General features: G+C 33.1%; 1 protein-coding gene and 1 long non-coding RNA gene across 2 annotated transcripts in view; both read right to left on the bottom strand.

Moving 5' to 3' along the window:
- Positions 1–7680: 7680 nt before the first annotated feature.
- On the bottom strand, positions 7681–9834 carry LOC136067180 (uncharacterized). The gene is made up of 2 exons (XR_010628702.1): positions 8990–9834; positions 7681–7995 (listed from the first exon to the last, which is right to left on the bottom strand). It is a non-coding gene; the product is annotated as an uncharacterized LOC136067180 (long non-coding RNA).
- A 14996-nt stretch (positions 9835–24830) lies between these two features.
- Positions 24831–25433, bottom strand: part of LOC136066757 (thaumatin-like protein 1) — a 5107-nt gene continuing 4504 nt past the window's right edge. Inside the window, exon 2 of the mRNA XM_065771551.1 lies at positions 24831–25429. Within this exon, the coding sequence (XP_065627623.1) occupies positions 24831–25429 (599 nt within the window). The remainder of the gene's footprint in view (positions 25430–25433) is intronic.

Here is a 25433-nt window from a genome sequence, read left to right on the forward strand (position 1 = left end):
GTTAATGGAGGAAACATCAAACGTGGTAGCTGTTCAGAGGATGAGTTCAATCAATTCCAATACTTTAACAATACATTAATATTGAAGAAAATAGTATATCTTTTAAAATATCTAAAGAAAGCAAGAATCATGTCATTGTCCAAAAACGACTCAAAACTCTACAAAATTAGTAAGATTAGTGAAACCATTAAACATGGAACAAATTTTATACCACGTTCATGAAATAATAATTACCCTATGCACTTTTCAACTTTAATGATGAATCGGCATAAAACTTCATAAATTGTCACAAAACAGGTAATACATGCAAAAAAAAAAAAAAAAGTGCCAATAATGATAAACTCTAGTGAAGTTTAATGTTCTATTAATAAGTAAAACTAATGAATATAAACTGCCTACATTAGTATCTATTTATATCTCTTGCGTATAACTTGCATCTTTATAAGATTTATTCTATAGAGATATATATATATATATATATTATTAGTAATGTGATATAATGGTTGTACTGATAAATATATCACTAACCTGTTATTAATTAATTTCCTCCAATATTTTAATAAATTTTTATAAAATTGTAAATCATTTTAGATGAAAATAATTATAATCTTTAGCATTCTATTTGATAGATAAATTCGGAAAAAAAAATAAATAAATAAAGTGATGTAGTGATTTAGTCATACTATATGTATTTACAAATTTGAAAATTGCATGATATAGTAACTAATGATATAGATAAGCATGATTCAGGCTACCTACTCATGAATGCAAATATCATTTTGATAAAATAGAAATGCAAAAATCCATCAATTAATATTTAAATTCTTGATTGTGTGTTATTGAATTGATTATTTTCTTTCGTTGGACTTTGTTTCAATTTTTGCAAAAGCAACTAAATTTGAGCAAGAATACAATATTTTTAAATCAATTGTTTCTCATATAAATGTTAGAAAAATGTCATCAAAATTTCATTATACTTAAATAATTAACGCACCACTTAAAATAATAAATATGAGGAAGCATGTCACATTCTTGACCAATCAATCAATCAATCATAATCAATCAATAATATAATAATAATATAATAATAGTTTCTGTGGGGGAAAAAGGGCCCAGCCCAACATAATGGGCGAAGGCCATAGGAGGGCTATTTGGCAACCGAGAAGAGGAAGATGGAAAAGGCAGAGCCCGGCTGGAAGTGGGACCCTCAGGAGGAAGAGTTATCACAATCCGAAGAGGATATTTCCTGTCCGAAGAGGTTGTAATCCTCTGACGCGATATCATAGATCAATTGAATGTGTGAAAGGCCAGAATGACCTTCCGAGGACTCCACCTAATCAAGATAAACTCTGAGCATGCTATGGAACGATAAGGATGGAGAAATATCTAAGGGAAAAGCTGTTGCCACCATATTTAATGCACTGCAACAACTTTTCTGACCGCATTTATGTAGAGAAGACCCCTGAACAGTGCATCCCAACCTACCGCCACTCACGCAGAGCTAAAAGAAGATGCCTGACGTGACATGTACTTCAACAAACTCATGGATGAGGACACGTGGACGATGGAGATGAGGACAAGAGTGACTATATAAAGGAAGGAAGCTCCTAACCAGAGGGGGCATGAGAACTTGATTGTAACCCTAAGACTTTTAGTTCATCAGAAAAACAAATAGTATAGCTCTTCGGATTATCAAAGTTTACGTGCAATTAATGTTAGCTTGTGTTTGAAAGCTGTGATCCATTGTTATCAATCCCATACTTAACCTAACTCTTTCACCATACTCTACAAATTAATTGTCTTTGGGTTTGGGCCAAATACGAACCCTACAGTTTCTTTTATAAAATTATAAAAATAATCAAATAAATTCCTTTAATATAAATTATTAATACACAACTATAGATAATTAATAATATCATTTACTTCATTGGCTAATTAATTCAATAAACTTAATACTTTGATATAAAGCAAAATTTGTTGATATGGAAGCCTAAATAAAGAAAATCTCAAAGAATGCCCCACATAGCAAACTGTCATGCTCTCCCACATTAAATCTCTACTTTATATCATATTGATGGATTGATTCTCTATTTATATAACATCTATGATCAATCTCTATGAATTGTTATATGAATATATTTATACACATGGGACTTAAACTATACACAGGAGGGTCTNCTGGTGGTGCCTGGGTCTTGCGCGTGCCTCCCTTTCATGTATGTCCAAAATCTGTCTGCTACTCATGCGTTCACCGTGGTCTGAAGGCTTGCCAGCATAGTCTATCGTCCTTCTTTGACCTTTTATGTGGTTTGCTTTATGATTTCCCACTCCCCTTAGGGGCTGGGCTTTATTTGATACTGGGCTTTATATTTCTTTCAGCCTATTCTTTGATTGCCATCATGTCCTGCCATATCACTCTATTATTCCTATTGTAATGATTCAATCCAGCTGGGCCTCTTTAGGCCTGCCGTTTATTATTTCTCTAGTGGCTTAATATGGCCATGAGTTTTCTTACTTATGGGCTTCTATATCCCTTTTATTTTTCTCTTGGGCATCTTTGGCCCATTTGCTTTTCTTAGGCTTTCTCGGCCTTTTTCTTAACTCTGTGTTTCCATGGGTTTTTACTAATTTCATTGGGCTTTCTCGGCCCAATTACCTTATATTCATCATTGGAATTCGTGGGCTTGCCATCAACCTCTTACTCTCTTTGCTTGCATTGCTTTAGGCCTATCGTGGTCCATTCTCACTTTTCTACATCATACACTGCCCATGGGTTTGCTATTTGCTATTTCTCCATTTCTGGGCTCCTTTGAGCCCCTTTGCTTCCTTAAGACCCATTTATTTATTTTATAGACTTGTGATCCATTATTCCTGCAGCTTGGGTTTAATGGTTCTTTTTTTTTATCTTTTTGCCAACTTCTTTTCTGCCTATGTTGCTAGGCATCTTTCTCATTTGTCTTCCAAAATGACCATCAAACAATGATGAAGTAGAAAAATTATCTCTAGCTCGTCCATAGTGGTCGTCCAAGAGCTAAGGGTCAGAGGTCGTACACAGGGAAAATTCCCATGGACGATCGTGTAACACTTAGAAATTTCTCCATAAGAGATTTTACTCACATATGTTGAAGATTCAGACCACACGGTGCTTTGAAATGAGAATAAAGCCCTTCTTTATCGCCGCAACTTCCTCACAAACACCTAACTTCCAACAATAGTTGTAGTGAATAAGATTAGAGGCTATAACTCCTATAACCGTTGTGGAAGTTATGTCTGAACTTACTAATTCTCACAAATTTTAGGGAAGTTACCAAGCGAATAACCACTCCAAGGCCCTCTATATAAGGACTCACCTACATCAAATTAAAGTAAGTTTTTCTAAAATTGACTCCTTAAAAGTTGGAACTCTATTTTTCAGAGAGAGACTAATTTAATCATCGGAAGGCACTTGGCCAGTCCACCCTGGTCACCTTTTGATAAATGTGTTCTTCCTTTCAGGTTTTCCAAGCAAATCATTGTTTCATTGAAACTCGGAACATTCAGCCTACTAATTATGTGCAGTATCAATATATATATATATATATAACTTGTAACTTAAAAAAAAAAAAAATCTAATAGGGGTATGAGAGTAAATTTATATAAACTACATTTTCTATCATTTTATTTTTCTTTTCAACAAAATAAAAGAGTTTTCTATTCCTCTAATTTTCTACCTCCCAAAACAAACACCATGAAAAAATTCTCTATTTTCTATTTTTCCACTTTTTCATCCCTTCAACCAAACAAACCCTAAAGTGTATTTGTGTGTTGTAGTTTCTTGTTTAGAGCTTATAAAATTTGACTCCCATGTTTTGAGCTTATAACTCCAACCCACTACCCCTTATATTCTTCCTTTGTTTACTTTGTGTGGGTTTGGTCCACGTAGTGAGAGGAAGAAGTAGTACTCTAATTAAGTGTACGTTAGAGAACAACTTATTTAGCTGAAATTAAAAACTTTTTGCTGAAAGTATTTTAAATAAAGGTAAATTTAGTTGAATAATACTGTGAGATCTATAAATAGTACCAAAAAGTACAATGAGATTTATAAATGGTAACAAAAATAAGCTAAAATTTTTAGCTTGTCCCAAACGCACACTAAGTCTTGACCTAACTTATTATTGTTGCTAATTTTTGTGGGCCATGATTAGCCGACTTCATTTATTTTGGCATTTGAGATTCTGCTGCCAATGTTTTTTTATTTATTTTTTTTAGAGAATTTTAATCTTCAATTTGACAAGAGCTCTTTTTGTTTTTTTACAAGGGACAAGAGCTCTTTATTATTAGATAAGATACTAATTAATTTTTGGTATAGGTGAAGATCGAATCCCAAATATTTTATTTAAATAAAAGACTTTATTAATTAAGTAAACTAGACCTTACTTCTAAAGCCTATGTAAATGGGCATTGGCGCTGGTTTCGTGGCATTGTTAATGGCCCTTTTGGGTTGACTTCGTGGGCCTAGTTTAAATTGACTGTTAGGCCCAAATTTATGGTCTGTTGATTTATTTATTTATTTGTATGAGCTATTGACTTGAATAGTGAGCTTTGCGGTTTGGGTGAGCTGCATGGTTAGCTTCTTGGGCTGAATTTCATGGATCACATAAACAAACTATGCGCCTTTTGTTGTTATGCCGAAAGTGTCCTCACCAATCTTCAACCAATCGGAACCCAATTCAATTTTTTTTTGAGAGGCCAACCAACTAATGTCTGTCTTTCTCTGTGTTATTTATTTATTTTTTTAATAGAAATTAATCTTTACTGTATATCTATTTTTAGAATAATAAAAATTAATTTGCTTTTCAGGTGAGGACTCTATTTCTATTTCAATTAGAAAAAGAAAATTTGCAAAACAATTATACAAATACAAATCATCTGTATCATTTTTTATGTACAACTCTATATTCCATTAATCACAACTTGTTATATATCGATTTTTTTTTTCATTATACAATTCAAGTGGGATTGGGATTTATCTCACTGGCTATATATATAGAATGGAAAGCTAACATAAAGCCCCATACCATTGATTCTCAAAATATTTGATAGAATAGCCTTTCAATTCAACGTTAAGTTTCTTACCTTCTAGTTCTAGACTCACTACAAGAAATTTGGTAATTTTCAACGGTCAAAAAAAGTATTTTCAACTATTAAAAATAACTGTCAAGATTTGTCAAGAATACTTTTCTACGGCCTATGCAACCATTGAAAAAAATGTTACATTTATCGACGGTTAATAAACATCGAAGTAATATTGCTTATTACTTTTATCCACATGCATTTAGCCATTGATAAACGGTATCTTGAGATTAGTTTCAACAGTTTGTAAATGTTGAAATAAGTTTAAAAAAAAAAACAAAATAAATAAATTTGGATGCACTTTTTCACATTGATCAAAATTTAATAAATTGATGCAAAATACAAACACATACACAATTGCATTAATACCATCAATATAATTTCTCAAATGATTTTCACAACATGTTCTAATATATTTTTCTGAATGCTTTTACAACATGTACAGCTAAAAACTTTTTAAGTTGCAAATCTAGCCGAGAGGGTTCCCCCAAACAAAAGTTAAAGTAACACAATAACATCCAAAATGACAAAGAAGAAATGTCAAAACAGATTTTATCTGTATAAGCGTGGGCCAGTGATCCTAAGCCAAACATTTGAGATTGCAATTACTTGTCTTAACAAAGTTTGCAGTTTCCCAATTTTCAAGAATCCAACTTTATCCTTTTACCATCAAATAAGACCTTGAGCTTCTCATCACAGTAGATCTCTATCTCTGTAAGATTTTGCAGGCAATAAGCGCAAATATTTCATCAAAACATTAATTAACCAAAATTCAAATCAACAAAAGATGAAGGAACTAAGGTCTACCTTGTTAGAAATGAGATAAATAAAGCAATAATAAAGCAATAACAACTACGTTAAGTATTACCAAAGAAATGGAGTTTTATATATGAATGTGATTCCTTCATATATCAATAAAATAACAACTTTATTCACATTATCTCAATGTGGACTAGATTGCCTCTATTCACTTCCATTAACAAGTCCCAACACTTCTCTTCCCTTACATGACACATGTAAACATTGAATTTACCCCAAAAACTTAAAATACTAAATGGCTAAAAAAAATTTAAAAAAGCAATGTAAACTCTAGCATGCATTCTTTGTAGACAAGACATTTCAAAGTGCTGAAAATTGCAACTATACGCTCTTTTTTTGATACAATATAAAAATTCTACTCTAATATAATCTAAGTGAATATGTGTGTGAAGGTTTCTCCTGAAAACTTGAACCTTGACCCTTTCCCCCCACACCCCACAAGCACTTATACTTGTGGAGTAACTATCGACTAAGGGTATGCGGTGGTTGCAAGTATGCACTCTTAGTAGAACAGAAGTGGTTCTAGGCCAACTTAAGAAACTCCTTTGGAATTCGAAATATGTTTGGGTTCCTGTAATGGTGTCCAAACTCTTTCCATGCACTTATCTACTACACATAAATTAATCCCATCCTTATGTAGTTAACCAACAAGCTACACCATTGCATAGTTGAGTTGGACCAATCTATTTACAATTCTAATGTCATCATCAAATTCAATAGCAAATGAATAAATTTATGAATGCTAAATGATTAACAATCTAACCTAATTGGTAAAGTTAGGAAGAACTATCAGATTGAGCTAGCTCAAATGGAGCCATGGTTTTTGAGTACTTGTGCTAGCAAGCTCTCAACCCGATTAACAAGACTCAATTTCAAGTTTAAACTAGCATTTCCATTGGTCAAGAAAGTCAACTTCAATGGCAGTAAATAACAATTCAGCCATTTTTGGGATAAGTAAGAGTAATTACATTAATAAACAAATTAGGTTCCTATACTCGGACAATACAAACAATGCACTAATATATTAGGTTCCTATACTCGGGCAATTCAAACAAGAAACAAGGACCATAATAACAACAATGCACTAATATATTATCACAGCCACCACAACACAAGTTACAGATCCACATATAGCAAAATTACAAACACAAATTATAACTACAAATCAAAAAAACATTTTCAGATTTAGCAAAAGACCCAATACGCCAAAACACAAATATATAGATACTACATACCCTTTGGATTTTCTTGCCATTGACAAGTAGGGATGGCATGGGTAGGGTATGGATCGGGTATACCCATACCCGACCCGAAAAGTTTACCCATGGATACCCGATTATCAATACCCATTAATATCCATACCCGAATCTTACCCAAATATATTATCCATGGATATTCATACCCTACCTGAAACCCGAAACCCATTTATTTATTTATAATTCAAAACATTTTAACATAAAAACTAACCAATCTTAAAAAAGAAAAAACTAATCAATAAAAAAATTTTATGGATTAGTTTGTATCTGCTTCTTCTTTTTTTTTTTTTTTTTTTTTGAGATAGAGATAGAAATTTTATTGGATAAAAAATAAAATAAAATAAAATAAAGAAGCAACATTTTCCCCTGCCTCTTCATTTGTTTGTCAAGCAAATGGCAACTCCTAAAATAAAGTCACTTTCAGGCTTTTCAGTGTAAAATATTTCCATTGGATGAAGCCTCCCTGGAACATTCATAAGTGGTGCATCAAAATAACTCTGAAAATTTTTAGCCTCAAAAGTAGCACTCATTACAACTAGCTTCAGATTAGGTCTATTTGTCAACACTTACTTTAGAAGTCCAAACAGAATATCAGTTGCCAATGTTCTTTCGTGAGCCTCATCAAGAATTAGATACAAAATTTTAAAAAGTAAAATAAAATAAAGAAGCAACATTTTCCTCTGCCTCTTCAGTTGTTTGTCAGCAAATTCCAACTCCTAAAATAAATCACAAAATACTACTATTTCCATGGTAGTGAAGATCAACATGCAACATTGCATTCCCATCATGAACTCTAACAGTGCAGGACCTGTCAAAACAAACATAAATAATATTAAAAATCTAATGTAGTGATTCATTAGATTTTTATGGTAAATATAAGATAACACTACATCTCGTTACTTAACTATATTATGATTAGAACACTACTCATAGCATGAACTACTGACAACCAGCACTTCTTAAGATGAAAAAACAAATTACTGAAGACAAGCAACATCCATTGAAAGTAAGAGGCTATTCAATACCTTCTATAAATTACCAACATTGATTCTATCTATTTAATCTCCATTTTTTCACAGAAAAACTTGATACAAACGACACAATAATCCTATTTCAACAATACAACAATATAAGACATTTATTTTTGCCTTTACAGATCTCATGACTTGTGCATGACAACAAACATGCGGAAGTCAAGCCACAACAAGGCAGCACCAATCTCCCTGCTCCCCTGGCAGCAGGTGACAGTAAGTCACACAAAGTCTGAGATATTTGATACCTAATAAGATACACAATAAAGTTTAGAGAATTTTTCCTAAAAGAAAAAAAGAAAATGGATGAATGATAAAAGCAAATTGATAACCCTTTTCACTTAAGAATAGGAAACTGTGCTCCATAAATAGTGAATAGTTAAGTTTCTCATGTACCATACAAGGCATATATTGATTGTTAGACAACAATCATACATCGATGCAACCCTCTGATTTGTGCAAACTACCAAGACAAACGTGAGCCTATTGTACAAAACCAACAAAATAATACAGTGGACAACCAACAACAAGCTCATTTTTAGTTTGTTCCATGTTTAAAGTATGTATATCAGTGTCGTGGAGCTTATCTATGCAGTTTTCAAGTAAACAGGTAAGCAGTGCATTCTTTAGAAAGTATATAAATCAGACTATCAGAAGTACAAAACTTATAAATTTCTAACAAAGAATTTAAGAAATACCATTGTCTCAAATAAAAAGGGAATGCCATTCCAAACATAGACCAAAATCAAGGATAATCAAGGATAATAATACCTATCCATTAGTCTGAAAGCTCCATGGCATGACTTTCCTCTAGTTCATCTTCTTCATAATCATCAAGAACGTTTTGAATGGTAGCATCTTTTAGTACACCTTTAAGTTCGCTCCATAACCAACTTTGCCCACACATCAATGCTTCTAAGGTATCATGATGAAGATGGCTATGGTGTGGACTCAACAATCTCCCGCTAGTGCTAAAAGCCGACTTTAAGGCAACTGTTGTCATAGGAATAGCCAAAATATCCCTTGCAATGCGTTGCAAGGTAGGATACTTACTAGCATTACGCTTTCACCAACCCAAAACATCAAATTGTTCAGTTCTAGGTGCCACTTTCTCACTAGTATAAAGTTCAAACTCTGATATAATATCCCTACTCCTTTGGCCTATGTTAGTAGTCGCATTACTAACAAACAAATCATAGTCCCTCATTGTATCATCATGTTCAGGTGCAGTAGTTGATGTAGATGTAGAAGATGAAGCTTGAGAATAAATGACTCCTCTATCAATGTTTTCTAAGTCATACTCCGCAAACAACTCAAAAAGAAGGTTCTTAACCTTGTCAATTTCTTCGTTATCATTATTACCGTACATTTTATTAAAATAAAATGTCAATAACATCAATTTATATCTTGGATCTAAAACAATAGCCAAACTCATGATATCATGAACATCACTCCAATATTTATCAAACTTAGCTAACATCTTTGCTACCATTTTCTTAACCAACTCATCTTCACTTGAAAGCCACTGATTTAATTCCAACTTCAACTGGAAGACTGAAGGAAAATAATGATTAGCTGTAAAGTAGGCAGTACTAGAAAGCAACTCAGTAACTTTATGAAAGTAACCCAACTTCTCACAAACAATTTGTGCTATCTCCCAATCCCTATTAGTTGGAGCAGATTGATACTGAGGCTCACAACATAGTGAACGGGGAAAAACATCTTTATAAATCAAGGCAGTTGAAAGCATCAAATATGTAGAGTTCCAACGAGTTCTACAATCAAGTACCAATTCCTTAGTACTTGCAATATGTGATTGGCGAGACATTTTTTCAAAAATTTCTATTCTTTTTGGTGATTGTGTCCAAAAATATACACTACTTTGAATTTTCTCAATACCATCACCAATTACATTCAAACCCTCTTGAACAACCAAATTCAAAATATATGCTGCCCAACGCACATGCAACAATTTTCCACCTAAAATAAGTGAACTAGCTTGAAGCTTATCCGAAACAAGTTTCATCATGCCATCATTGTTGCTAGCATTATCTACAGTTATGGCAGATAACTTCAAATCATTGTTCCAATCAGAAAGACACTCCAAAAGGATTTTAGAAAGAGAATACTTATCATGTGGAGATGGCATACGAATAAACCTAAAAAAAATAAACATAAATATGATTAACTAAAGAAAGTATAAAGTTAATAAGCTTGCCTAAGAATCTAAAAACTAGTACAACAAAATGACTCAAAGAAAAATAATACCTTATAACTCGGCTTTCCATAGTCCAAGAGTCATTTATGTAATGCGCTGTGATTACCATGAATGACCTTTTACTATTGTTTGCAGTCCACTTGTCCGTTGTGATTGCAACTTTACTTGCATTCTTGTCAATTTCTACCATAGTCTTCTGCTTCTTTTCATTATAAATTTTTTTGATATCTCGCTTCAATGTGTTTCTTCCTACTATCTTAAAATTTGACCGAAGACCACCAACAAAATCCCGAAACCCAACATGATCAACAATTGCAAGAGGGTACTCATGTAAAATGATCATTCGGGCAAGGTCCCTCCTCGAAGCCTTCTGATCCTCTTCATTAAAAACACTAGGGCTTGAGATCCCTTTACTTCTTGCCCTATTGTGTTGTTTGATAAGAACTTGCTTCCTAATATCCGTTCCTTCCCCCGGAAGTGCTTCCTTCGGAGCACTTGGACAACTTTTTGCAATGTGCAGTTTTAAATGAGTCATCCTTGGTGTACTTGCTCCAACCATAAGTCTTCCACAGTAGTTGCATTGAGCCTTAACTTTCCCATCAATATTCTTCTTCTTAAAATGATTCCATACGTCTGAAGTTGTTCTTCTTTTAGTGCCTTGTTGTTGTGGATTCTCAACCGGAATGGACTCAACTTCCTCTCCAAACAACGATTGTGATTCTGATGTCGTGCTAGTTGGGGGCCTTGGGGCTGGGGTTGAGGCAGAGGATGTGGTAGACATGTAGGCAATTGCAAAGAGAGAGGGAGAAAGATTAATTGTTCAGCCATTATAGTGGTCCAATTTGATTTCTTTTCAAATGTGTACAGAGTACAGACTAATTGTTCAGCCATTAAAAGAATACATCAAAAAAAAAAAAAACAAAAAGAGAAAATGAAACACTCTAATTCAATTTCAATTTTGAATGGTAGCCACAACAAGTCGAAGTTAAACAAGAAATTGAGAACGCTTGAAGAATTTGATTTCTTAAACAACAAGTCGTAGGGTAGGCAGTACCACAAAAACTGCATAATAGTATGAAAGTGGTCTAATTTGATTTCTTTTCAAATGTGTACAGAGTACAACTAATTGTTCAGCCATTAAACAAGAAATTGAGAACGCTTGAAGAATTAACAAGCCTTACATGCTCCGTTTGTGAAAAAAACTTAGACAAATTCACTCCTCTCTATAAATAGACATATCCCCACATAGAATCAAACACCTTAATGCAGTAAAAAACCAAATCTAACACATACCCAGTTGATAAAATTCAATCAAAAACCAAAATTGACATATACTCAGCTGAATTCAAACTCTAATATCAAAATCTAACACACACCCATATGATAAATTCAACAAGACAACACAAGCAAACAACATGCAAAGAACAAAAAACTCACTAGTTGACAAATTCAGTCTAGAAAAGGAAACAAAAGCTAATTATCAACAGAATCCTCCCAAAACGTCAAACCCAGATACCCACAGAAAAGAATATTCTTTTGAAGCCAAACTAGCAAAAGAGGGAAAAAGAATGAATCATTTACCTGAGGAAAGAGAGCGGTAGGAAGACCCAGTTGATTTGTCGAGAACGAGGAACGAGAATGAAGCAAAAAATCGATGCCAAAACCAATAACTGTGTGTATATGTGAGAGACAAAACCTTCCCAAAATGTCAACCCCAGAAACCAATAGTGCAAAAGCAGGGAGGAGGGATAGAGAGAGTGACGGTGAGGAAAGGCGGAGACTAGAGCTCTGAGAGAGAGAGAGTGACAGTGAGGACTGAGGACTGAAGAGAGGCAGAGAGAGTGTGACTGTGTGAGTGACGGTGAGAGTCTGAGAGAGGTTTAGGGGTTTTTTTTTTTGGGGGGTTGGGTTTGGATAATATCCATATCCTACCCGAAAAATTCAGGTAATATCCATACCTTACCCGATTAGGCTCTACCCATGAAGAACCAGGTATTACTTGAAATATTTGGATCGGGTAGGGTTGGATATCCATTACCCAATGGGTATGGCCATCCCTATTGACAAGGCACTTGGGTCTACTTGCCCTCTTCTTAGTGGTCTGATACACCAACTTCCCACCTTAAAAATCCACACAAAAACACAGCCCCATATCAAGTATACAAACTCAAACCTCAAAAATCCCCAAACAAACACAAACCTATATAAAAAAAAAAAAAAAACTAAAACACCATTTTTAGAACAAAAACAACAACCCAATATAAAAATTTGAGATTTTTAAGTAAAGTTCAATGGTTTTTACTAGGGGTCTTGACGAACCCTAATAAGTGCACTACAAACTAATAAGTTCATTTTTCACCTTGATGATGTTTCCACCCTTAGTTTTTGTAATGAATAAGTGATATTATTGAACAACAAATCAAACTAGAAATATAAACAACAATTCTTAGTAGGGGAAACCTGAGAGACTCCAACAGCACAGGGTCAGAAGTCATACACCAATCCTTAACCTGTTCTAGCACTCAAAACAGAGAAAGAAATGTTCCACTTACTACATAAAACCATATAACAATGTGAATTGGTCACTGCTTTGTAACTACCTACACACAACCTCACATAATCTTTGATCTGTTGCATTAAAGCCTCCTCTAACAAGATTCTTCCATTAACCACTGTAGCATTTTGCTGAATCCAAACATGATACATTGATGCAGCCAAAACTAGTTTACAAAGAGAGGATTTGAACCCTCTTTTCTGCAGATTAGTTAAGGGGAATTATTAAGAACTTCAGCCCAGGTGAATGTATCTTGGTTCACACCACACAAATGCAGTAGCTAAGACCAAATTCTACATGCAAATGAACATTCAAAAAACAAATGGTCACGGCTCTCCAACATATATCTGCAATACACATAGCATATCTCCATCATAACCCTTTTTGACAAGCCTTTCCATGTTGAAAATCTGATTATGTCTAGTGATATGCAAATCTACTTCAGATGGAGTGTAAAGTGACAATGCAATAAAGTGGTGCCTCATATGCATAAATCCACTTGATACAAACAGAGTGAATTAATTGGTTAGTATTATTGTCACTAATAGCCCTTTTAAAATTATGGGTGATTGAATATGCTATTACATCAAAAAAGGCATGCTTAGTGTCCACTGCAAAAGAATTTATTCTAAAACCATATGCAAGACAATAATAATTCATAGTGGTGAGGTCACAGCTACCCAGATTCATCACAAATTTGGTCAAAAATAAAAAACTAACAAATTAAAAATTAGAACCAAATTAAGCATGAAGCTCAGTGTAGATACTCAATTTTGCACCAAAAATTTAATCTTGGAAGATGGCTAGAATGACCATTCATATACCTGAAAAAATCATAGTTGCATTAATTCATTCATTGCATATCATAAAAATGATCTTGAGATTATAATGGCCGCGATGGTATGCCTGATTCCCAAATCAAACCCTCGGATTGAAAGATATCACGAGATCAAGTTTTCATGGTCTACATGCATTGATTGCGGTGAAACCGATCACGTGTGATTAATTGAAATTAATTTTGGTTGGTTAGTGATTAAAATTAATTAAATGAATTTTTGTGATTGGTTAAGTATTTTTCTTAAAATGAGATTTGCTGCATGGGATTAAAACAAATAAGCTAATCATATATAAAGACGGTAGATAATTAGGCTTTTGGGATAATTATATTCAAAATAATTATTTTAAAAGTCCTAATTATCACTTTGGAATGAAGTTTATCATGAAAATAATTCTTAAATTTGTTCAAATATAGTTTTAGAGTTGGAAAACACTTCAAAAACGTGCTAATCAAGTAGCAGATTTCAAATTCATGTTCCAAGGCACTTTTGGCATAATAGAACTCAAAATTAAGACTAGGCTATTTCTGACATGTAGAGAATTGAATTTCCCTTCATCTGTCAAAATTTCAGCTTAATCTAAAATTTGAGTAAAAAAATATGATTAAAATACTAAAACTTGTTTTGATCTAAAAAATCAGCTTACTCTTATCCAAATCTCCTTTTTTTTAGGATTTTCCCCATAAGTTTTTTGCTTATTTTCTAAGCAACTAATACCTCTATAAATAAGGGGGGCCTCCAACATTCAGGATTTTTTTTTTACCCTTTTTTTTCAGGCATTTTTCTGACCCTTTTTTTTTTTTTTTTTAAACTTCTCTCTTTCCTTACGTTAGAAGCCTTGCTTTAGGAACTTCTTTTTTGTTAAGAGGCTTCACTTAAATCCTTAAAAAGAAATTGTTTCTCTTTGAGGAACTCTTTCCTTAAGGATTAAGTTCATGCAGGTATAAATCTAACTTTGTTTCCATAACATACTTTCATATATGTTTTAGTTTCCATGAACATGATGTTTTCTTTTGTGTTTAAATAATCATGTTTCTCGTATGTCATCAATGTTCTCTTTTGCTTTCAAAAGTTTTCACATGATTAATTGATGAAATGTCTAGATCTAGGTTGAATCTTGGCTTAGAATTTTAGATTTGCAATTTTTCTTTGTGTTTTTTGAAAAAATTAAAATCAAATTTGCAAGTTTTCTTCATTTTTTATTATTATTAAGAGTCAGATTTGTATTTTTTTTTCCCTCTTTGTTTCTTTTTCAAAGTAAAACCAGATCTGAATTTATTTCGTAAAGTTTGATCTAAATTTTATTAATAAAATCTGATCTGCATTTTTTTCAAATAAAAATCTGCTCCGTTTTTAATAAAATCTGATCTGCATTTTTCAAATAAAAATCTGCTCTGTTTTTAATATAAAAAAAACTGATGTGCATTTTTCCAAATAAAAATCTGATCTGTTCTTAATAAAAAATCTGATCTGCATTTTTCACATAAAAATCTGGTCTGTTTTTAATAAAAAATCTGATCTGCATTTTTTCAAATAAAAATCTGGTCTGTTTTTATAAAAAAAAATCTGATCTGCATTTTTCCAAATAAAAATCTGGCTGTTTTAAAAAAAAAAAATCTGATCTGCATTTTTTCAAATAAAAATCTGGTCTATTTTTAATAAAAAATCTGTATCTGCATTTTTAAAAAATGAAAATCTGACTGTTTTTTTTAATCAAAATCAGATCTGCATCTTTCATAAAAAATTTGTGTTTTCAAAATAAAAATCTTTTTTTTCCCACATTAAAAAATCCCAATCAGATCTGAATTTTTATTTAAAATCATTCTTTTTTTTTCTTTATGGAAACTCAAAATTAAATTTTTCATTAACTATTCTCATCAAAATTTTTCACACAAAATAAAAGCAGATCTAAGGTTCTTGAATAAAAGTTTAACCCTAGATTAGGATTTGACATAGCATCTGTTGCATAACACTTCATACTTTGAATATGGGTATTTAATAGTCATTTAGAGTCTAGAAGACAGACTTCCTCTGGACGGAATAAGTACCTAACACCTTCCTATTCCGTAACCCAGCCCCCCAACTTAGGTTTTTGGATAGTAGACTGTGTTTTATCTTTTGTTTTGGTAGATTTAATGGGATCAAAACTTTGTAATTTTTACATAGATTGTATTAGGACAAAGCCTTGTAAAGTTATTCTACCAAGATGTAATTGTATGATCAATTAAGAATGTGAGGTATTTTTGGATATGTAATTGTATTTTATTTTATTTTCCTTATTTTTGTATAAAAAGTAAGTGGCGACTCCACACAAATACCCAAAAGAGAGGTGCCCTAAGCACCCAAATCTCTTTTTGAGAGCACCCCTCAAAGAAGCATCTCTCACACTCAGCTAAGAACTTAACAACACTTGTAATTTGAACTCACAAAGTTCTAGCTTTCAATCCCACAGATAGTGAAATTTGAACCTCCTTGACCATTCATTGAGCTGAACTCCCAATGCACTTGCAATCACATTGAAAGCACCAATAAACAAAACCACAAATTCAATTTTGATGAAGCATTTCGAATTCAAGAACAAAAACCACAACAGTTCAAAATCTTCCAAGCGAATAACAGAGTATGGCCAAAATTTAAGTCTAAAAAAGAAAAACAAACGATCATAAATAAGTTTTTAAAACAACAAAATTGAGAGAAATAGAAAGAAAAAAAAAAAAAAAAAACCCTAATCAAGGGAGAATTGAAAAATGAGTCAAGAATCTTTTAGTTGCCTAGAAAATAACAGGAAAATCAACCCCAAGAACTATGAGAGAGCGAGAGCAAGAGAGAGGGAGCGATTGAATTTTGTTTGTTGCCTAGAAAATAACAGGAAAATTGTCCGCCAAGATCTATGAGAGAACAAGAGCGAGAGTGAGAGTGAGATATAAAGGGAGAGAGAGGAGTGATTGGATTTTGTTTGGTTGCCTAGAAAATAACAGAGAGAGAGAGAGAGAGAGAGAGAGAGAGAGAGAGAGAGCAATTGTAGGATAAAAACATTTATTAGTAAAATACCTATATAAGCTCTGTGTTTTTATTTTAAATTTATAACCTGTTGATTAGAATATTTAATTAATTTTTTTTATAACATTCATCCAACTATTGATATAAATTATCCCTATTTAATCAGTTGGCATGTGAAATTTACTTAATTATTTTCCACTTATTTCAACAGATATGCCAATTGTGGAAATACATATGTGAATTTCTCACCACTTATTTCAATAGTTATGCTAACTGCGGAAATACATATGCAGTTGAAAAAGCTCATGTTCGTTGTAGTGACTTCTAGTTAGTGCTCTCAATTCAATGGGGTTGAACAAGAACAACATGAGCCGCAAAACAGTCAAAGAGCCGGAGAAACATCATACAAGAAGAGAAACCTACTGTGATGAAAAAAGCCAATGAACTCTCACAATTGTGCAACAACCCAGTTTGTGTAATATCTTATGGGCCTGATGGGAACGTCGACACATGGCCTGAAAGTCAAGAAGATGGGTAGAAAATAGAAATACTTGACAATTACAAAAACCACAGTGGAATACATAAAAAAAGAAAAATTCTTTTTGTGAACGAGGAAATGAATAATAATAAGGAAGAAGAATATGAATATGAAGAAGAAGATGAAGGTGTTGATAAATCCGAGGAACATGAGAAAAGAAACAAGGTAGAGAGTTTGAGAAGGTTTTGGTAGGGTGGGAGAAGGGTTGGCTCTACAGAAAGATGAAGAGAAGTTGTTTGAGATGAGGTTGAATTGTTGAAGACTAAGCTTTGTGCTATGAAAAACAAGATAGAATTATTTGGGCCAAAATGGGCATTTGCCCCTTTCCCAAAACTTTTCAGCAAATGTCCATGTTCTGAAACTATCTAGCAAAATGTCCTTGTTTTAAACTCATTTTCTAAAAATCAAGTTTTAATGAAAAACTCGATTTTTAGAAAATCGAGTTATGTGAAATCAAACTCTAAAAAAAAAAAAAAAAAAAAAAAACATGGAACTCGAGTTCCATGTAAAATTTCTCACATTTCTTGATTTTCATCAAATCGAGTTTTTCATTGAAACTCGATTGTTAAAAAATCGAGTTTCAAAACAGAAGCATTTTGCTAGATAACTTCAGAAAATGGACATTTTGCTACATCTTTTGAACAAAAGGGACAAATGCCCATTTTGGCCAATTATTTGAGAATAGGAAAAGGAAGTGGAGCAATAATAATAATAATACGAACATACATGGAAAGTAGTAGCGAGAGTAGTAGATCTAAGATTGCTCGTGCTTTCCATTTGATGAGGATTAGAAGATTTTGGCCAAGATGAGCCTACGACAACCTAATTAGAAGGTTTTGGCCATGGATTGAATTTTCATGAAGCAATTTATTGTAAATTTACCTCTAACTTTTAGCTTTTTTATTTTATAGAATTTGTGAATAGTTGTGTGGGAGGATGGGAAACCGAGGACAAGAGCATGGACACTGAGGACAAGAATAAATGAGAAGAGGTTAAGACAAAAGGGGCACAACTTGGAAAGTTTTGTCAAGGAGTTCTTAGAGCAAACATGATAACGCAATAACAAAACTTGAGAAGATCGGCGTGCCTAAGGGACCTGAGGATACTGATACGTTCTTAGAAGGGCCGAGGCCAGGCCATGAAAACCACCAGACATGTAACCGAGGAAAGGAAGGAAGGTTTGTCATTAAGTGGATGAAGGAAGAGTACAGATAAAGCATTATTTACCTCCACATTCAACGCTCTGCACCCACTTAGCTGGCTACATTAATGGTGGAATGACCCCTAAACAGTGTCATTACAGCTCACAACCTAACAGAGAAACCTTCTAGTAAGGCCCTGATGGGACAAGTATCTGAATGAATAACTTTGGCCCTCCAAGTGGAAGGCCAGGATGCACCCTGGATGACTACATAAAGGAAAGAGACCCCTGTAAGAAAGGGAATCAAGGATTAAAAAGAAGAGAAGAGAGAGAGAGTGAGAATATTGTAGTGCAAGAACAAGTGTTAACCTTCACCTTGGCCTAAAACCAAGGAGCATTGTTGTATTACTTCCAAACACATGTTTTTTCACTTTACCTGACTTATATGAGTAATGTTTGGTACACATAATATCCCACAATTTTGTACCATAACTCGCCTTGTGGCGAGTTGTGATTGGCAAAAGTGGGTCCCCACATGACCCACTATCACACCTTTGCCAATCACAACTTGCCACATGGCGAGTTGTCGCACAAAGTTGTGAGAAATTATGTGATCCTATCATTACTCGACTTATATATATATATATATATATATCAAGCAACCATTCCAACATCACTTTATAGACTTATTAAAAAAATGGTAAATAAGGTTGATTGGCATTCCATCTCTATAAATTAATTGTGTGAGGTTGAAATCAATATTGCTAATTTTGGCCAGCCACAAGTAGTATTTTGTGATAGTTTAATATTTTTTAGTTTTTAGTTTTTAATTTTATTTTATGGTAGGAATCCAAATTTAACTCTAGCAGTTAAGCCAAGAAGATTTGGTTTCAGAAATTGACTTTAATTTCAAGCAATTTGTTATTTCAATGTTTTTCTTTTTTCTGATTTGTGGGCAGTTGTCTTTCGTGTCAATTTGATTTTTGATTTTGGTTTAATCTTTGTTACTTGTTAGTATTAATTTTCTTTTACAATTGGGAAGATTTGTGAGCAATAATAGTCTTTATAGTAGTGATGATATTTGGCTAGACTCTGGAAATATCTCCCATGCTATTTCTCAGTATATACACAGTACTTTCTTGTATAAAAAACTAATAAGAAAAAAAGAGTAACGCTATAGCCACAAGCTATTTACAACATTTTTACAAACCGTTGATGTGAATAACTTCTTATTGGTTTTCAACTAAGCCCACCATTAACATTACCTTTTTATTTTCCAATAACCACTCACAATATCAGCAGTTTGTACAATTTTTGTAAAAAAGTTTGTATCTCTAGTATTATTCATAAAAAAAATGATTAAAAAAAAATTTCAATGTGATAGTAAATTTGGTAATTTGTTAATTTTTTTTAAAATATTTAAATAAGTAATTCTGAATATGAAGTTTCAAATATTTCAAAGGAGTAAATTACAAATCACACCCCTGAATTTGGGGTCATTTTGATTCTACTCCTTAATATTTCAAAATTTAGATTCGCTCTCCTAACATTAGAAGTTCATTTTGATTAGTATCTCATCTGTTAATAAAAAATCCTCGTTGGCTGTGAAGTGAGCCTAGCACATTCATTAGTTCGTTCAATTATATTATAACATATAAATTTAACTATTACATATAATAAATAACTTTAAAATTTTAAAATAAATATTCTAAAATTTACAAATCTGAAAAAGAAAAAAAAAACATTTTTTCCCTTTACAATATTTTTGGACATTAAAAAATTTCACAAGAAAATCAATATGTTCTTTCAAAACAAACACGTACTCAAAAAATTGTCGAACATAATCAAAACCAATAAGTTTGTAAAGCCCAAAAAGTTCCTCTTGCCCAAAATCTGGAAAAATAAAGAAATCCATTTTCTTCCATAACCGTAGGAAGAAAACTCTCATGAGATTTATGTAGAAATTATAAATGCTTTGAGGAGTCTAGAATTTATGTAGAAAACTCTCATGAGATTAAAAAAAGTTAAATGCTTTGATTTTATAAAAAGTTTAAAAAAAAAAAAAAAAAGGTCAAATGTTTTTTTAGAATTTATATGGATGTTGGAAAAACTGGTTTTGCATCTCATACAAAACGTAAAGCGAAAGCAACTCAAGTATTTACTTCATTCATATGAGATAACATGGAATATCTAGAATTTTAGAAATAAAGAATAAAAAGGTGTACCTTGATGCAGTGAAATTTAAAACAAAAGAAGTTCAAACTTGGGAATACCTTCAATCTTCACTCTAATTCCACATATCCCCAAGATGTGTGGTCTCTCAATCAGTTATGTATGCACTTGTTCAAGAGAGAATATGTTTAGGAAAAACTGTACATTTCTCTTTTAATTGTGTGAGGGTCGATTTTTTTGACGGTATCCTGGCCCAAGTTTAAGCAAGGACCCCAGACCCTCTTGTTATAATTTAAAGGGACTAGGCTTGGTTTACCGCAGCTAAATGGGATGTTTATGAATCAGGTTATGCGCAAAGCAAAGATTGTACAACACGTATACACTGGCAAGCAAGAAATATATGTATTGAACAGCAAGAAAAAACAGCAAAAAGACAAAGTAATGTAAAAGAAAAGGCACACAGACTAGTAAGGATCCCCAAATTAATATGAAATATTTGATTATTTTTTTAATTATGGATTCCAGTATGCTCACTAAAACATGATACAAGGTCCAAATAAGCTCAAAAATTACAAACTTAGATGGCTATCCAAGCCTCTAAGACTTGCAAAGTTTGAATCCCCTTGAATCCAAGTAAATACTAGTGGCTATTTATGGGATACTAGGAGGTATTTTCCTATTTCTTTTGAATTTTAACAGAGTTTTCTCAATGATTTTGTTATGATTCCACTATTTCTCAATGCCCCTTTGATGTTGGCTCCCTACCCCTTTTAAAGTGTCATGGTAGGATTCTAGGGTATCGCCAATTTCTCTCTTTTGCTCCCCTAGGCATCAAAGCTCGTGCTGTGCCCATTACTCAGATGGTAGGTTCTTTCCTCATTCCTTATAATTTTCTCCTTTTGGTGCTATTTCCCTGAAAGTCCTTCGCTGACTTTCCATTTGGTGGTGCTCTTAGTTAGCTGACCTTCAATCTCCCTTCTTTCAATGCTTCCACGCCTTTACCCTTTGTCATTTTTCCAAAGTGAGCCGAATCCTTCCCTACCAAGTCGAAGGTCTTTCCTACTACTTCCCCTTATGCTTCATCTTTCTAGGTTCCTCGAAGTACCAGCCTTTTTCTCACAAGTTGTTGCTTTCCAGGCCCTCTGGTTCTTTGCTGCATCACTAAGCACTTGAGGAGAACATATCTGTCCTTCGTTTCCTGTACTTTTTTGATTCCCCCTTTTCGAGCTGTCTCAATCCCATTCTGGCTATGTTGCGCGTCCCAAGGATCCCTAGTTCTTGGCGGTCTCTAAGATCCCGACCTAGTTTCTTTCTTCCCCTTTTTTTGTCTTTTGATCTTTGCAGGCTGGGCCTTTGTTTCATGGGCTCTAAAACCTGCTCTTTCATGGATCTTGGGCTTCAAATCTTTGGGTCTTATATTATGATTTTTGAACCTCAACAAATTGTACATACATTTTTTTTAACTGTCAAAAGACAGTTATTTTATTTAATAACTCTTATTAAATAAACAATTGATTATTTAAATGGGCTAGCCTTTTGGGCCAACCTAATTGGGTTTTAATGTGTGGCTTGGGATAGGACCAAAAGGGCAAATAAAACTCTAACTCCAATGGGCTTCGAACTTATCTGTCAACTCTTGACAAACCCAAAGTTATAATTAATTATATTTAATACCACTATATAAATATAATTGTACTCTAGGCTTTATTAATAAAATTAAATCCCAAGACTTTATTATTTAAACAATTAACCCCTTCATTAAAATATTTGTAGTAATACAAAGTCATTATATATAACTATCACTTTGAAAATTACTACCTCTTGATTCTTGAATACCCGGTTTAATCCTTTAAATTATTCATATATATATATATATATATATATATTTATGAAATCAAATTTCATAAAATATAAACTTTAGTAACTCTTTACTAAAGTGGTTAAACCTAACACTTTGAATAACCAAACTCACTAAACTTATTTCAAGGGAATATTATATATATCTACAAAGAGACTATAAATTCCATCTTGAGGATAAGTGTTCCTTTAGCACTACGTGTGGCTACCCAACATACTGAAGTTTTGACCATTGAATTAGATCTCACTCTTGATATATCAAAGCAACCTACATTTCATGATTGAGTTCACAATCCTCTTAGGATTGAGAGTTTATGTAAATTAAAGTCGTGAGATTAATCTTTAAAGTCGTGAAATTAATTATTTTATTAACGATTGTCAACTGAATAATAAATATTTATTATTCAGTTGATAGTCGTTAATAAAATAATTAATTTCACAATGATCTAGTTCAATATGTCTTATACACTTAAGATACATCAATATATCAACTAGAAATCTTTACTTCCACGATCAAGACAAACTATCTTAGTTGATACGTTATAGTATTTATAGATAAAATGCCTAATTTTATCACCGACTACGAACTAAGGTTTTGAATTTACAAAAAATTTGTGATTTATATTTTTTGTGACTAATCACATAAATCACATACTATGCATCTCAAGGACTATATGATAATATCAAAATATTCATATTACCATTATTTTAGATAGTAAAACACCTTCATTATTTATAACATAATGTCATACATAATATTATACACATCATCGTACAATAAGATTTTATGGCACTAATCTTAACAATGGATGGATGTTTATTTTTCGGAAGTTGTGCTATAATTCTTGATGCTACCTTACAATAATTTTCTATTATATATGCGGGATCGAGAAAGGTATTATTAAGTAAGCAATCTCACTTCTCACCTACAAGAGAGTGCTCAAACATGGTAGTTATGTAACTAATTATTGCAGACACAAGAAATGGAAACAGGGTAACAAATGTTGTTCCAAATTATGCATTCTTTGGAAGAAATTTCAAGTATAAAGGAAAAGGTAAAAGTCACTGGCTGTTTGCCTCTAATTGAAACAGAAACGGAATTAACATGAATGGATATATAGGCAGCTTAAGCTCCCAGCGAGACACTCATTTTTGTAATTATCACAACCTCCAATACACAAGCCATTCCATACAAGGCAAACTATTTAAGAAATTCCCATCTCTCTTGTTGGTCATGACAATAGGGGATAGCCATAAATGGCACATGTAAATAGCAAGAACCATTATCAAAATGGATATTAAATAAGTAAATAAATAACTCATAGTTTGTATTGTTTCAATGGAAGTAAGATAACAGCTTCTTCTTATTATAGCATATATTTGTTAAGCATGTATTAAGTGGTTGATTCTCTCAGTCAAAAATAAAGAGTGATTAGTGCCAATCTGGCCTGTCCTTTTTGTGAAACTTCAATGCCTCTCCAAAAGGTTTTACAGATGAGAACAGTTAGAATTATGTTTAACTGATTAAATTCATAATTTCTTAATAATTTAAACTTTTGAGAAAATTGATAATTTATTCCTGTCTTCACTCTAATTCCTATTTAAAATGTTAAAAATCGCATGTGTTAAGCCCCACATATTAAAAAAGAGATTGAGTTTAGAGAGAGTGTTAAAATTATGGTTAAGAGACTATAATTCATAATTTCCTAATAATTTAAACATAAGAATTGGTAATTTAACAAAAGTTGGTTTTACCATAGATGTAGGTAATACTTTTCCTTCATGTGAAAAAGTGTGATTTTATCACATCCTCTTTTCAGGACATAACCGTACACTTTATCCTACAAAGTCAATTATTGCTCACAACAATCTCTTCCTCCTCAACAAACTTGAGATATTCACCATAATACATTTGAGCGTCTTGCCTTACCATAGCTGGAAATTTTGTTTCTCCATTTTATTCTAAGCCAGTTATTATTTTAAAGGATGACTTGTCTGGTTCAATTCACATCCAACTTCTTTCATCAGGTAGAAACATTCCATTAATTGCAAATCAGTGCGGTTGAAGCTAATCAAAATTTTGAAGAATGTTAAAACCTTTAATTCAGGATTTAAACCATGTCTTCTTTTCAAAGATGAGTGAAGTACTTCAACATGTTCAAACAATCCATTATTAGCCAATACTGTGATCATCTCAAGTTGTATCCGTAGCATTACTCATTTTAGTACAAAAAAACAGATCATGATTTTATTTCTTGTCAATTAGTGTACAAGGAATTATTCGTGAGCTTCCAGCTTAAGGACAGAATGTGATAAGATAATTAGCTCCAGTAGGGCACGTAAATGTGCTAGTTTTATCATCATAGGCATAACTATAAGCCTGAGGGCACTGGTTCTTGAAAATCATGGAATAGTTGGTAGGTGGACATGTAGCCGGGGTACCAAAAGTGCCAGTGCAACAGTATTGTGGCTGATTCAAAGCCAAACATGCACTCTTGCAAGCAATCACGCTGCCATCAGGTCCTGTTACGGCTAGCTCTGACGGGCATACACTGTTTACGTTCCCCGGGCAGCTCGTGCTTTGGCAACTGGCTGCACCTTGTGGGGTTATTGATAAAGGCAAGTTGAACCCATCTACGAGGCTAACATCATAGAAATCATTTCCTCCAGAGCCGGATAAAGTGAATTCTACGAGTGATGCTGGTGGGATGGCACCTGCGCCATTGCATGCAACCTGGCCAGAGGCACAGTCGGCTGTTAAACAAGAGAACTTGCCGGTACTGTCAGTGGAGCATTGAGTTCGACCAAAAATTCGGCCCGACCATGTAGCGGGAACATCAAGGGTTGTTGAAGCTCCGGTGTCTAGCTCAAAACCGGTTGATGATAATTGTGCCCCTCC

The sequence above is a fragment of the Quercus suber genome, unplaced genomic scaffold (genome assembly GCF_002906115.3).
Source record: "Quercus suber isolate HL8 unplaced genomic scaffold, Cork oak 2.0 scaffold_5, whole genome shotgun sequence".
NCBI classification, from domain to species: domain Eukaryota; kingdom Viridiplantae; phylum Streptophyta; class Magnoliopsida; order Fagales; family Fagaceae; genus Quercus; species Quercus suber.